The 11,959-nt window shown below is 38.8% G+C and overlaps 1 protein-coding gene across 2 annotated transcripts in view; it reads right to left on the reverse strand.

Moving 5' to 3' along the window:
* Nucleotides 1-11,137, reverse strand: part of tmtc2b (transmembrane O-mannosyltransferase targeting cadherins 2b) — a 269,291-nt gene extending 258,154 nt beyond the window's left edge. For both annotated transcript variants that reach the window (XR_004562321.1, XM_034177070.1), the window contains exon 1: nucleotides 10,659-11,137. Coding sequence is in view for 1 of the 2 variants with exons in the window: in XM_034177070.1 (XP_034032961.1) it covers nucleotides 10,659-10,741 (83 nt within the window). In the remaining variant the exon portion in view is untranslated. The remainder of the gene's footprint in view (nucleotides 1-10,658) is intronic.
* Nucleotides 11,138-11,959: the final 822 nt, after the last annotated feature.

An 11,959-nucleotide genomic window follows, 5' to 3' on the forward strand; every position in this document is an offset into this window, starting at 1 on the left:
TCAAGTTGTTCACCAATGAATATGGTTTTTTAGACCCTTCAGAAAACCATACAACATTTATCATTTATAGGTATATGATAAAATCGTTATCAAGTTGTTCACCAATGAATATGGCTTTTTAGACCCTTCAGAAAACCATACAACATTTATCATTTGTAGGTATATGATAAAATCGTTATCAAGTTGTTCACCAATGAATATGGTTTTTTAGACCCTTCAGAAAACCATACAACATTTATCATTTATAGGTATATGATAAAATCGTTATCAAGTTGTTCACCAATGAATATGGTTTTTTAGACCCTTCAGAAAACCATACAACATTTATCATTTATAGGTATATGATAAAATCGTTATCAAGTTGTTCACCAATGAATATGGTTTTTTAGACCCTTCAGAAAACCATACAACATTTATCATTTATAGGTATATGATAAAATCGTTATCAAGTTGTTCACCAATGAATATGGTTTTTTAGACCCTTCAGAAAACCATACAACATTTATCATTTATAGGTATATGATAAAATCGTTATCAAGTTGTTCACCAATGAATATGGCTTTTTAGACCCTTCAGAAAACCATACAACATTTATCATTTATAGGTATATGATAAAATCGTTATCAAGTTGTTCACCAATGAATATGGCTTTTTAGACCCTTCAGAAAACCATACAACATTTATCATTTGTAGGTATATGATAAAATCGTTATCAAGTTGTTCACCAATGAATATGGTTTTTTAGACCCTTCAGAAAACCATACAACATTTATCATTTATAGGTATATGATAAAATCGTTATCAAGTTGTTCACCAATGAATATGGTTTTTTAGACCCTTCAGAAAACCATACAACATTTATCATTTATAGGTATATGATAAAATCGTTATCAAGTTGTTCAATCAATCAATCAATCAACTTTTTTCTTGTATAGCGCCAAATCACAACAAACAGTTGCCCCAAGGCGCTCCACATTGCAAGGCAAGGCCATACAATAATTATGAAACACAGTCTACGTCTAAAGCAACATAACCAAGGGATGGTCCAGGGTCACCCGATCCAGCCCTAACTATAAGCCTTAGCGAAAAGGAAAGTTTTAAGCCTAATCTTAAAAGTAGAGAGGGTATCTGTCTCCCTGATCTGAATTGGGAGCTGGTTCCACAGGAGAGGAGCCTGAAAGCTGAAGGCTCTGCCTCCCATTCTACTCTTACAAACCCTAGGAACTACAAGTAAGCCTGCAGTCTGAGAGCGAAGCGCTCTAATGGGGTAATATGGTACTACGAGGTCCCTAAGATAAGATGGGACCTGATTATTCAAAACCTTATAAGTAAGAAGAAGAATTTTAAATTCTATTCTAGCATTAACAGGAAGCCAATGAAGGGAGGCCAACACGGGTGAGATATGCTCTCTCCTGCTAGTCCCCGTCAGTACTCTAGCTGCAGCATTCTGAACCAACTGAAGGCTTTTTAGGGAACTTTTAGGACAACCTGATAATAATGAATTACAATAGTCCAGCCTAGAGGAAACAAATGCATGAATTAGTTTTTCAGCATCACTCTGAGACAAGACCTTTCTGATTTTAGAGATATTGCGTAAATGCAAAAAGGCAGTCCTACATATTTGTTTAATATGCGCTTTGAATGACATATCCTGATCAAAAATAACTCCAAGATTTCTCACAGTATTACTAGAGATCAGGGAAATGCCATCCAGAGTAACGATCTGGTTAGACACCATGCTTCTAAGATTTGTGGGGCCAAGTACAATAACTTCAGTTTTATCTGAGTTTAAAAGCAGGAAATTAGAGGTCATCCATGTCTTTATGTCTGTAAGACAATCCTGCAGTTTAGCTAATTGGTGCGTATCCTCTGGCTTCATGGATAGATAAAGCTGGGTATCATCTGCGTAACAATGAAAATTTAAGCAATACCGTCTAATAATACTGCCCAAGGGAAGCATGTATAAAGTGAATAAAATTGGTCCTAGCACAGAACCTTGTGGAACTCCATAATTAACTTTAGTCTGTGAAGAAGATTCCCCATTTACATGAACAAACTGTAATCTATTAGACAAATATGATTCAAACCACCGCAGCGCAATGCCTTTAATACCTATGACATGCTCTAATCTCTGTAATAAAATTTTATGGTCAACAGTATCAAAAGCAGCACTGAGGTCCAACAGAACAAGCACAGAGATAAGTCCACTGTCCGAAGCCATAAGAAGATCATTTGTAACCTTCACTAATGCTGTTTCTGTACTATGATGAATTCTAAAACCTGACTGAAACTCTTCAAATAGACCATTCCTCTGCAGGTGATCAGTTAGCTGTTTTACAACTACCCTCTCAAGAATCTTTGAGAGAAAAGGAAGGTTGGAGATTGGCCTATAATTAGCTAAGATAGCTGGGTCAAGTGATGGCTTTTTAAGTAATGGTTTAATTACTGCCACCTTAAAGGCCTGTGGTACATAACCAACTAACAAAGATAGATTGATCATATTTAAGATTGAAGCATTAAATAATGGTAGGACTTCCTTGAGCAGCCTGGCAGGAATGGGGTCTAATAAGCATGTTGATGGTTTGGATGAAGTAACTAATGAAAATAACTCAGACAGAACAATCGGAGAGAAAGAGTCTAACCAAATACCGGCATCACTGAAAGCAGCCAAAGATAACGATACATCTTTGGGATGGTTATGAGTAATTTTTTCTCTAATAGTCAAAATTTTGTTAGCAAAGAAAGTCATGAAGTCATTACTAGTTAAAGTTAATGGAATACTCAGCTCAATAGAGCTCTGACTCTTTGTCAGCCTGGCTACAGTGCTGAAAAGAAACCTGGGGTTGTTCTTATTTTCTTCAATTAGTGATGAGTAGAAAGATGTCCTAGCTTCACGAAGGGCTTTCTTATAGAGCAACAAACTCTTTTTCCAGGCTAAGTGAAGATCTTCTAAATTAGTGAGACGCCATTTCCTCTCCAACTTACGGGTTATCTGCTTTAAGCTACGAGTTTGTGAGTTATACCACGGAGTCAGACACTTCTGATTTAAAGCTCTCTTTTTCAGAGGAGCTACAGCATCCAAAGTTGTCTTCAATGAGGATGTAAAACTATTGACAAGATACTCTAACTCCCTTACAGAGTTTAGGTAGCTACTCTGCTCTGTGTTCACCAATGAATATGGTTTTTTAGACCCTTCAGAAAACCATACAACATTTATCATTTATAGGTATATGATAAAATCGTTATCAAGTTGTTCACCAATGAATATGGCTTTTTAGACCCTTCAGAAAACCATACAACATTTATCATTTATAGGTATATGATAAAATCGTTATCAAGTTGTTCACCAATGAATATGGCTTTTTAGACCCTTCAGAAAACCATACAACATTTATCATTTATAGGTATATGATAAAATCATTATCAAGTTGTTCACCAATGAATATGGCTTTTTAGACCCTTCAGAAAACCATACAACATTTATCATTTATAGGTATATGATAAAATCGTTATCAAGTTGTTCACCAATGAATATGGTTTTTTAGACCCTTCAGAAAACCATACAACATTTATCATTTATAGGTATATGATAAAATCGTTATCAAGTTGTTCACCAATGAATATGGTTTTTTAGACCCTTCAGAAAACCATACAACATTTATCATTTATAGGTATATGATAAAATCGTTATCAAGTTGTTCACCAATGAATATGGCTTTTTAGACCCTTCAGAAAACCACACAACATTTATCGGCCTCAGGGTGTATGGTTTTCTGAAGGGTGTAAAAAGCCATATTCATTGGTAAACAACTTGATAACTGATAATATACTACACAATGGGTAAAAATGTGACTGGCAGAAAATACCACGTAGGGTTCAGAGGGATGTGCCGTTTCTACATTAAACTTTCATCAAACTATTGCATCTTCTTAACGCCCTGACTTTTAATGTTTTCAGGGCACGTGGGAGTGACCGGCCTTCTAGCTGAGCCTTATAAATCATTGACCGTGCCCACAATCGCCGTGTCCTTCACAGTGACCTCAAACACTCAAACACCTGAAACGTCCCAACATGGCACGAGGGCCGACAAAAGAGGTGAGAGCAGTTCATCATATCCATCAGAACCCTAACTCATAAATGCAGCGCACACGGGGCGCGCGTTTTCAGCTCAGCCTACTTTTAGCCTTTTGAAAGATAAAAACTGAAAGAAGCGTTGACCGCCGACCTCCAATTTAACATTCGCATTCTTTTATCAGTGGCAAAACAGTTTAGGAGGAATATTATATATATGTGTTATTTACATTGCATATGAATGTCATGCAAATTTAACACGCTGCTTTCACCTTGTTTTACTTGTTACACCGCGAGTGTCATTTTTTTTTTTATTTAATTATTTTGAAATGCTGACAGAATACTGCAGAAGTAATTCTCCACTGACATTTATGTGGGCTTCACTCAGCCCAAACTGTAGATTACAGTGGCAAAGAAATGAATTACGTGATGCATGATTCCCATTTCCCAGTGCACGTGTCAAAGCCGTGCACGTGTTAGTGATGAGAACAGAACAGGCCACTATTCCTCGCTGTGATTTTAAATGGAGGAAGGAAGCTTTTCTTTACGGCTTGAAAGATTCCCTTTAACTGCAGCCTCCTGATGACTCTGGATAATATTAATAAAATTTAAGTAATCTGCTCAAAGTAAAAATGAACTCTCATTTGGTAAAACATAGCAGAATGCTAACTTTTTTTCCCTCAACCGCTTCCTTTACAGAGACAAGAAGGACGTATTTCACCGCTATGCAGATCGAACTATCAGGAGACTGTAAATCACAGAGTTTATTTGTGGCGGCTCAGCACACGTTACAGTCATGTATCTTAACGTTAAATCACTAAAGCAACACGTCGCGATCACTGCCGACAGCAAAAATCGTCTTCACACAGAGATCCATCAACGGTCCCAAAACAGCCATCGCTCGAAGAATTATTCATAAAACAAAAACAAACATCTCGATTGTGTAAATTGTTGTTATATATAAAAAGTATTAAGGTATATACTGTATCAATAACTCAGTTTTGTGCATTGTTGTAGTGTACTTTTATTATTGCTGTTTAATCTTTTAGAATTGCAGTTTACTTTGTTCAGTGCTTTGTTTCCTGGGAAAGCCCGATATACAGTGAGGCAAATAAGTATTTGATCCACTGTCGATTTTGCAAGTTTTCCCACCAACAAAGAATGTAGAGGTCTGTAATTTTTATCGTAGGTACACTTCAACTGTGAGAGACAGACTCTTAAAAAAAAAAAAAAATCCAGAAAATCGCATTGTATGATTTTTAAAGAATTTATCTGGAAATTATGGTGAAAAACAAGTATTTGGTCACACACAAACAAGCAAGATTTCTGGCTCTCACAGATCTGTAACTTCTTTAAGAAGCTCTTCTGTCCTCCACCTGTTACCTGTATTAATGGCATCTGTCGGAACTCATATCTGTATAAAAGACACCTGTCCACAGCCTCAAACAAACAGTCAGACTCAAATCTCAACCATGGCCAAGAACAAAGAGCTGTTGAAGGACACCAGAAAGACAATTGTAGACCTGCACCAGTCTGGGAAGAGTGAATCTACAATGGGCAAGCAGGTTGGTGTGAATAAATCAACTGTGGGAACAATTGTAAGAAAATGGAAGAGATACAAGACCATTGATAATCTCCCTCGATCTGGGGCTCCACACAAGATCTCGTCCTGCGGGGTCATGTGGGGCTAATGTGACGAGGGGGCAACAGGGGTCCCAACCATGCTTGACAGTACTGTAAAAAATGTTGTCAAAAAGCCATGTGCTGGACAATCTATGTAATGACACCATTCCCAACAGACAAAGTGTTTTTATGCATTTTGTATTTAATAAAATAAAAGTTTTCGTGTCTGCCAAAAATTACACAGATACCGATATGTCAGTTAAAGGCCGATATCGGTCAATATCAGCCAACCGATATATCGGGTTCTTGTCAGTTAAACTGTTGTGTTATTCAAGCAATTTAACACAACGCTTCATTTTCGCAACAAAATGACCAATAACACAAAAAATATGCAATGCAAGTGTCACTGCTCAAGCATTTGTCTGGAAACCTTGACGATGAAGGATGAAACGGTTTTACTCAAATGGTACCAAACAATCAGCAGCCGACTGCAGAATTTCTTAATCATCCTACTTGTAAAGCTGGTCGTTGACAACACTATTGAGGTTATTCATTCATTCATTTCATCTCCTGTCATTTTTCCAGGTCTGAGCTGCAGTGGCAGTCGGCCAAGCAGCTCATCCCACACTTCCCTATCCTCAGCCAGTTCCTCTAACTCTTCCTGGAGGATCCCAAACCAGCTACTAAAATCCAACCCCGACTATTCTGAACGCATCATGCTCTGTTTTATTTAACAAAATTATGTCTGCTGCAACAGTGGAGCTCGTGGGGCCAGGAGACGGCTGCTTATTGTACGCCTGAACCCAACACATGGCGGTAAAGACAAATAACACCACATGACAAAGCGCCTGCAACGACAAATACCTCTGAGGAGGAACACACCAGAGCCATCTCCAACGGCAACGGCCTGCATCCAGATTTGGACAATGCTGGCATGAATGTGTTTGGTAAGAAGCCTCCCAGCAAATCAGTTTGCTAATAACATCTTCTCATGGAATAATCGGAGTTAGCCCTTCTGTCTTGCATTAGAGGTTTCAGGCTGGAGGCACCTCAGTGGCAGATGTTCCTGCAGCTACAGCAGCAGCAGAGTCTTGAACCGCTCCTCTGCTGCCGCTCCCTGACAGCTTTATGTACGTTTAACACCACCTCGCATCACAGGAGTGACAGCATCACCTGACCTGAGTGCAAAGTGCACACACATACAAGGTTCTACCACAAGACAAGCTTCAGATATTCAGCAAACAAAAAGGCCTTTGGGAGATGTATGGAACAGGAAGCCTTCTGTGAAGAAGTGATATCGGCAACAGGTGTGGCGTAAATGTGCCGTTTGTTCATTCCCATGTCCTCTGGGTGTGTTTTAATAATATTGATGTTACAGTGTAGATATTAATATTTATAGATTATTTCCTGCACTAGTAACCTTTAAGGTTTGGAGAACAAAAATGTAGATAAGCGGGTGAGCGAGCGAGTGAGTTAGTCCAATCCAGCCAACTTGTGCTGACAGTAACTCAAAAACAATTAATGTTATCATCGTCTAACTTTACAAATTAAAAAGAGCACATAATGAGGATGGAAAGATTAGTTTATGGTGATTCTTTGTCTGATGTCTGCCACCTGCTGGACAGTTTGTGAATGCTGCAAGGATTACGTTAAATCAGAACACCTGTGGTTAAATTCACTTGTAGTTTGGCTGCCACCTGTTAAACACTACATATCACATGCTCCGCCCATTGGCGTGCCCCTTCATGTCAGCGTTCGCGACCTTGGGATAAAATATAAAGCAGCTATAACTTTTCATCATTACTGCGCATATTAGTGACATATCATGTGATCAATATTCAGGAACGTCTCCAATCACTGTTCCAGAGGGTGTATCCAAAAGAAGACATGCTGAACACTGGCACCTGCTGGACAGTTCATGAATGTGCACCCATATTTAATTATGAATTTCATATTTTTCAAGGCTACAGCCAGTACATGCTAGTGCATGTACATCACTCATTATGAACTACACAGCATACATTTCACAGTGTTAAATAAACACTGCTGCAAGTAGTGTTAAATCTTTACATCCGCTAGTACGCTGTTACTGCGCTGGTCACCTCTGCTGACCACAACAAACATTCTTAAAGCGCATTTCAAAATAAAGTTACCTTGAATTAAGCCAAGATTTGTGGGTGATGTTCTCTTCATAAGCATGTTTTGCACATTAGGTGGCTTTCTTCCACATAAGCTGGGAAAATGTTTTGTTGTTTTTTGTTGTTGCTTTTTGACACCCAAAATATTTCTCTACTTATTTAGCCATGATGAACAGCTTTTAGCCACATGAATCTCATTGACTGAACCATGTGGAATGTCATTAGGTTTGTTTCTTGAGTTCATCCTGTCAGACAGGAAAGTTTTGGAAACGTGGCATTTGCAAACAGCAGTATTCCATGAAACAGGAAAAGCTCTTGCCTGCGAATTGGATATTTTTGTTATTTAACTTCCATATTTGAGAAATTACAGATAATTCATTTTAAACTTGTGCAATATTTGACATCGATTCATGGTTTTGTTTCATCCAGAAATGATTATAGTGTTTTGTTCTCTGGCTGAAGCTGTTCCAGGACATCACCTCAGGCTATGGAAAACAGAACTGCCTTTTTTCCCCTAACCCACAAGTTTTCCAACATTGTATCGTCGATTAATCAGGTATAAAAATAATCAAAATCAGCAAGGTGTTCAGTCAGGCATGAACAACAAACTGACAGCATCAAAAAAATCTCAGCTAAAATCAAAGCAATGCTGCATCACAGTCAAACACTTTGAAATGATGCTTGACTTTTTTTTGTGACGATAAAATGCTTTTCTTGCTGAAACTTTGAGCAGGCTGCATATTTGGATGAGTTTGTGCTTCTACTGTGCGGCAGGAGAGGAATATTCCCCCTCCAGAGATCAATTACTTCCTCGGTACAACTTAGAGCAACTCTGCACACCACAGATTGCAACACTTTGCACCGAGGCGTCCAAACGCACGGGCACACCGCCGCTTCCGAGTCACGCCAGCTCTCTAACTGGATCCTCCAAACATTCACCAACGATGCACTAATTCAGAAAGAAATAACAGTCCCACATCCCACTCGCAGCACACATGGTCGAGTGTGGGGGGGCATTCCACAGACATACAGATCAGTAATGACAAACAAAGGAGTGTTTGTAATTCGTCTAAAAACTCTGAAATATATGTTGAGGAGCCAGAAAGACAAACACTTGTTCACTGGAAGCAAAAATCCTTTGTTTGCATATGTGTTTTGTTTTTTTTGTTTTTTGTATGACAGCCCACTCGTATCCCATTCTTCATGCACATCTGGAGGTACAGATGTCAGGAAATCATCAGATGTTAAATTTATGCAAAAGAAAACAAAAAAAGCAGATGTACACCAGATCCTCTGTGGTGGCCCCAAGTAAAAATGGGAGCAGCCAAAAACCTGACATGTTCAGTGTAGTATGCAAAATGGAACAAACTCAGTTTTTTTTTTTTGCACTACAGAAACTGACCACCATGGGGCGCTGCATGCTTCAAGTGTTAGAAAGAAGCTCGAAAACTGCCTAGCAACCTTGCAAGTTATTTCATTTTAAATCCTTTATAGCTAGGAAATGTTGATTTTAATTTTTCTTAATAGCTCAGAAAGTTTGGAAACGTAAATGCCGGAGATGGATCCAGGTGGGGGTAAAAAAAAAAAAAAAATGCAAAGAAAAAAAAAGACAAAAAAGGTAAAAAAAAAAAAAAAAAAAAAAATTTAAAGAAGAAAATAAAACAAAAGAAAGTTTTAAGTTTGATAAGCTAATGTTTGCCACAATTTCTTAGTCATTTTCTTCTACTGAAGAAAAGCTGAACATATGTCACTGTGTTTCACACTAAATATTTTTACACTCTAACATCTGCACATAGAAGTATGATCAACTAATATGACCTGAATGATACTATTAGAAATTATGGTATTGCTATTTTCTCTCCTGACAGTTGATGTTGGGAAAAATTTCTGTGGTCACCACATACTTTAAAACACCCTCAGCTGAAGTCCAGGTCATGACCTCAGTGACCTAAATGACGAGGGTTTGACCTATTTCTGCACTCTCAAATCCTTGCACGAGTGGATTGCCCAGCTGTGATGAATCAAGCCCCCCCGGCCTAACATTTCTGGATCCACCCCTGACTACTGCTTTGGAACACAGCTTTTACTCATTTCCAAAAACCCTTGCCTTGCATAATTCATTGAAGTTTCAGGTTGAATTCTGAAATATTTCCGATGTGCATACTGCACGGAACATGTACATCATTTTTGTATGTGCCAACTTGTTTGTGAACTGTATTATTGCAGTTTTTATACAGACATTTCTACTTTTTCATTTGTGTAACTTTGGTTTAATTTTTTTTCCTCACTTTTTGGTATGTTTAGAGCAGAAGTGGGAGTAAGTCACCGTCAAGTCACTCTCAAGTCATGAATCAGCAAGTCCCAAGTCAAGTCTCAAGTCAGCTTGCAAACAATTGGTGGGCATTATCATGACTTGAGACTTGTCGATTCGTGACTTAAGAATGACTTGATGGTGACTTACTCCCACATCCGGTTGATGTGTAAATTTAAACATCAACTGCGTCAACGTACAGCTGCAGAAATAATTCGGGAAGAAGAAGGGAAAAAAAAGCTGAGTAATGGTTATTTGCATCATCGATGAATCGGATCATCAAGTCTGAAAAAAAGATAATTTACAGAGATATAACCAGCTGCAGATCAGGTTTGAATTGGTTCTTGCAGGACTGTGTGGAGTTGCACAGGTGTGCCTATTTTTTCTGCTCAGTGAGCGCAGCGCTGCATGAATGGAGCTTGTTGTTTCTTGCACGCTGCCCACTGTGGGTGTGGACAGCGTGGACACAGCGTGGACAGTGAGCACGGTGCAGGACATCATTCATCACAAAGTACCTGTCGTCGTAGCAGAAATCGGCGCTCAGAGTGTTGACGTAGAGGACCAGAGCCACGGCGCCGCACAGCACTTCAGCAAACATCTCTGTGTCGCGCACCGCAAAAATAAAAATCTAACAAATATAAAAATAAAATAAATAAATAACCAAGGAAAGCCGCTCACACGGGCAGAACCCGGCGTCTGTTCCCTCTCTGTGCACGTCTTTGTGAGCACGTCTTTGTGAAAACAAGTCCACTTCTGTCCCCCATCATCCTCGCTCAAGTGCGCAAAGTGGACAATCCACGCGTGCGGTTCTTCTAACCCATGTTGGGCCCGAGCTGCAAGGTTCTGGATCCAGCTGAGAGTTCGACTAAAACACGACCAGCGTTCACCGAACGTGTGACAGCATTCCGCTGAGAGAAGAGGAGGAGGAAGAGAAGAAGGAGGAGGATCAGCACCGCGATGCTCCGCGCTGCTGCTGGATCGACCTCCGCTTCGCACCAAGTCACCCGCAACCACACGAACTACTTCCGATTTGGATTTCAAAATAAAGCGTCGCAACATGCGCTTGACATGAATAAATTCAATTTAAAATAAAACATATATTTAATACCAGCATTTCAACTACGGGTTCACTCTGTACTTTGTGGACTCATGTATTTCCTGCGTTGTATTTAATTATAAAAGGGTTTAAATGATGTAATTATTTTCAAGTGATTGACGCGTTGTGATTGAAACGCATATGGCGAGTTAACACTTGGCGCATGCGCACTGGTGTTTAGAGAGAAATACTCAGCAGGCACTGATGCTGAAGCCCAGAGATTTGATAATTTATCACTTCACAGTTACTTCAAACATAATTGATGCTGTATATTGTTATTCAGAGCTGTCACCTTCATCACACAGACTCAAAATAAACCAGAGGAAACTGGAGCACTCAGCGGGTTCTTTTAATAAAGCAGCTGAAGTAATATTATTTCTTTTTTTTTTCTCAAAAGTGAGACAGGTAGCTGCTTATTTTATTTATTTATTGATGTAGACCTATATATATATATATATATATATATAGAGAGAGAGAGAGAGAGAGAGAGAGAGAGAGAGAGAGTTTCAGGTCTTCCTTTAAATTAAGAAAGGGATGTTTTTGATATCTGGAAATGAGATTCTTTCTGTCAGTCAGAACATATAGTTTAACCAGTTGTACAGTTGAAAACAGATGGGTAAATTGACAAAAAAGACAAAAAAGTATTTATTTGTTATCTGTTCTTGCCCCAGATTTTGCAGGATATATTAAATAGAATAGAATTTATTATTATCATTGCAC

The sequence above is a fragment of the Thalassophryne amazonica genome, chromosome 8 (assembly GCF_902500255.1).
Source record: "Thalassophryne amazonica chromosome 8, fThaAma1.1, whole genome shotgun sequence".
Classification (NCBI taxonomy): domain Eukaryota; kingdom Metazoa; phylum Chordata; class Actinopteri; order Batrachoidiformes; family Batrachoididae; genus Thalassophryne; species Thalassophryne amazonica.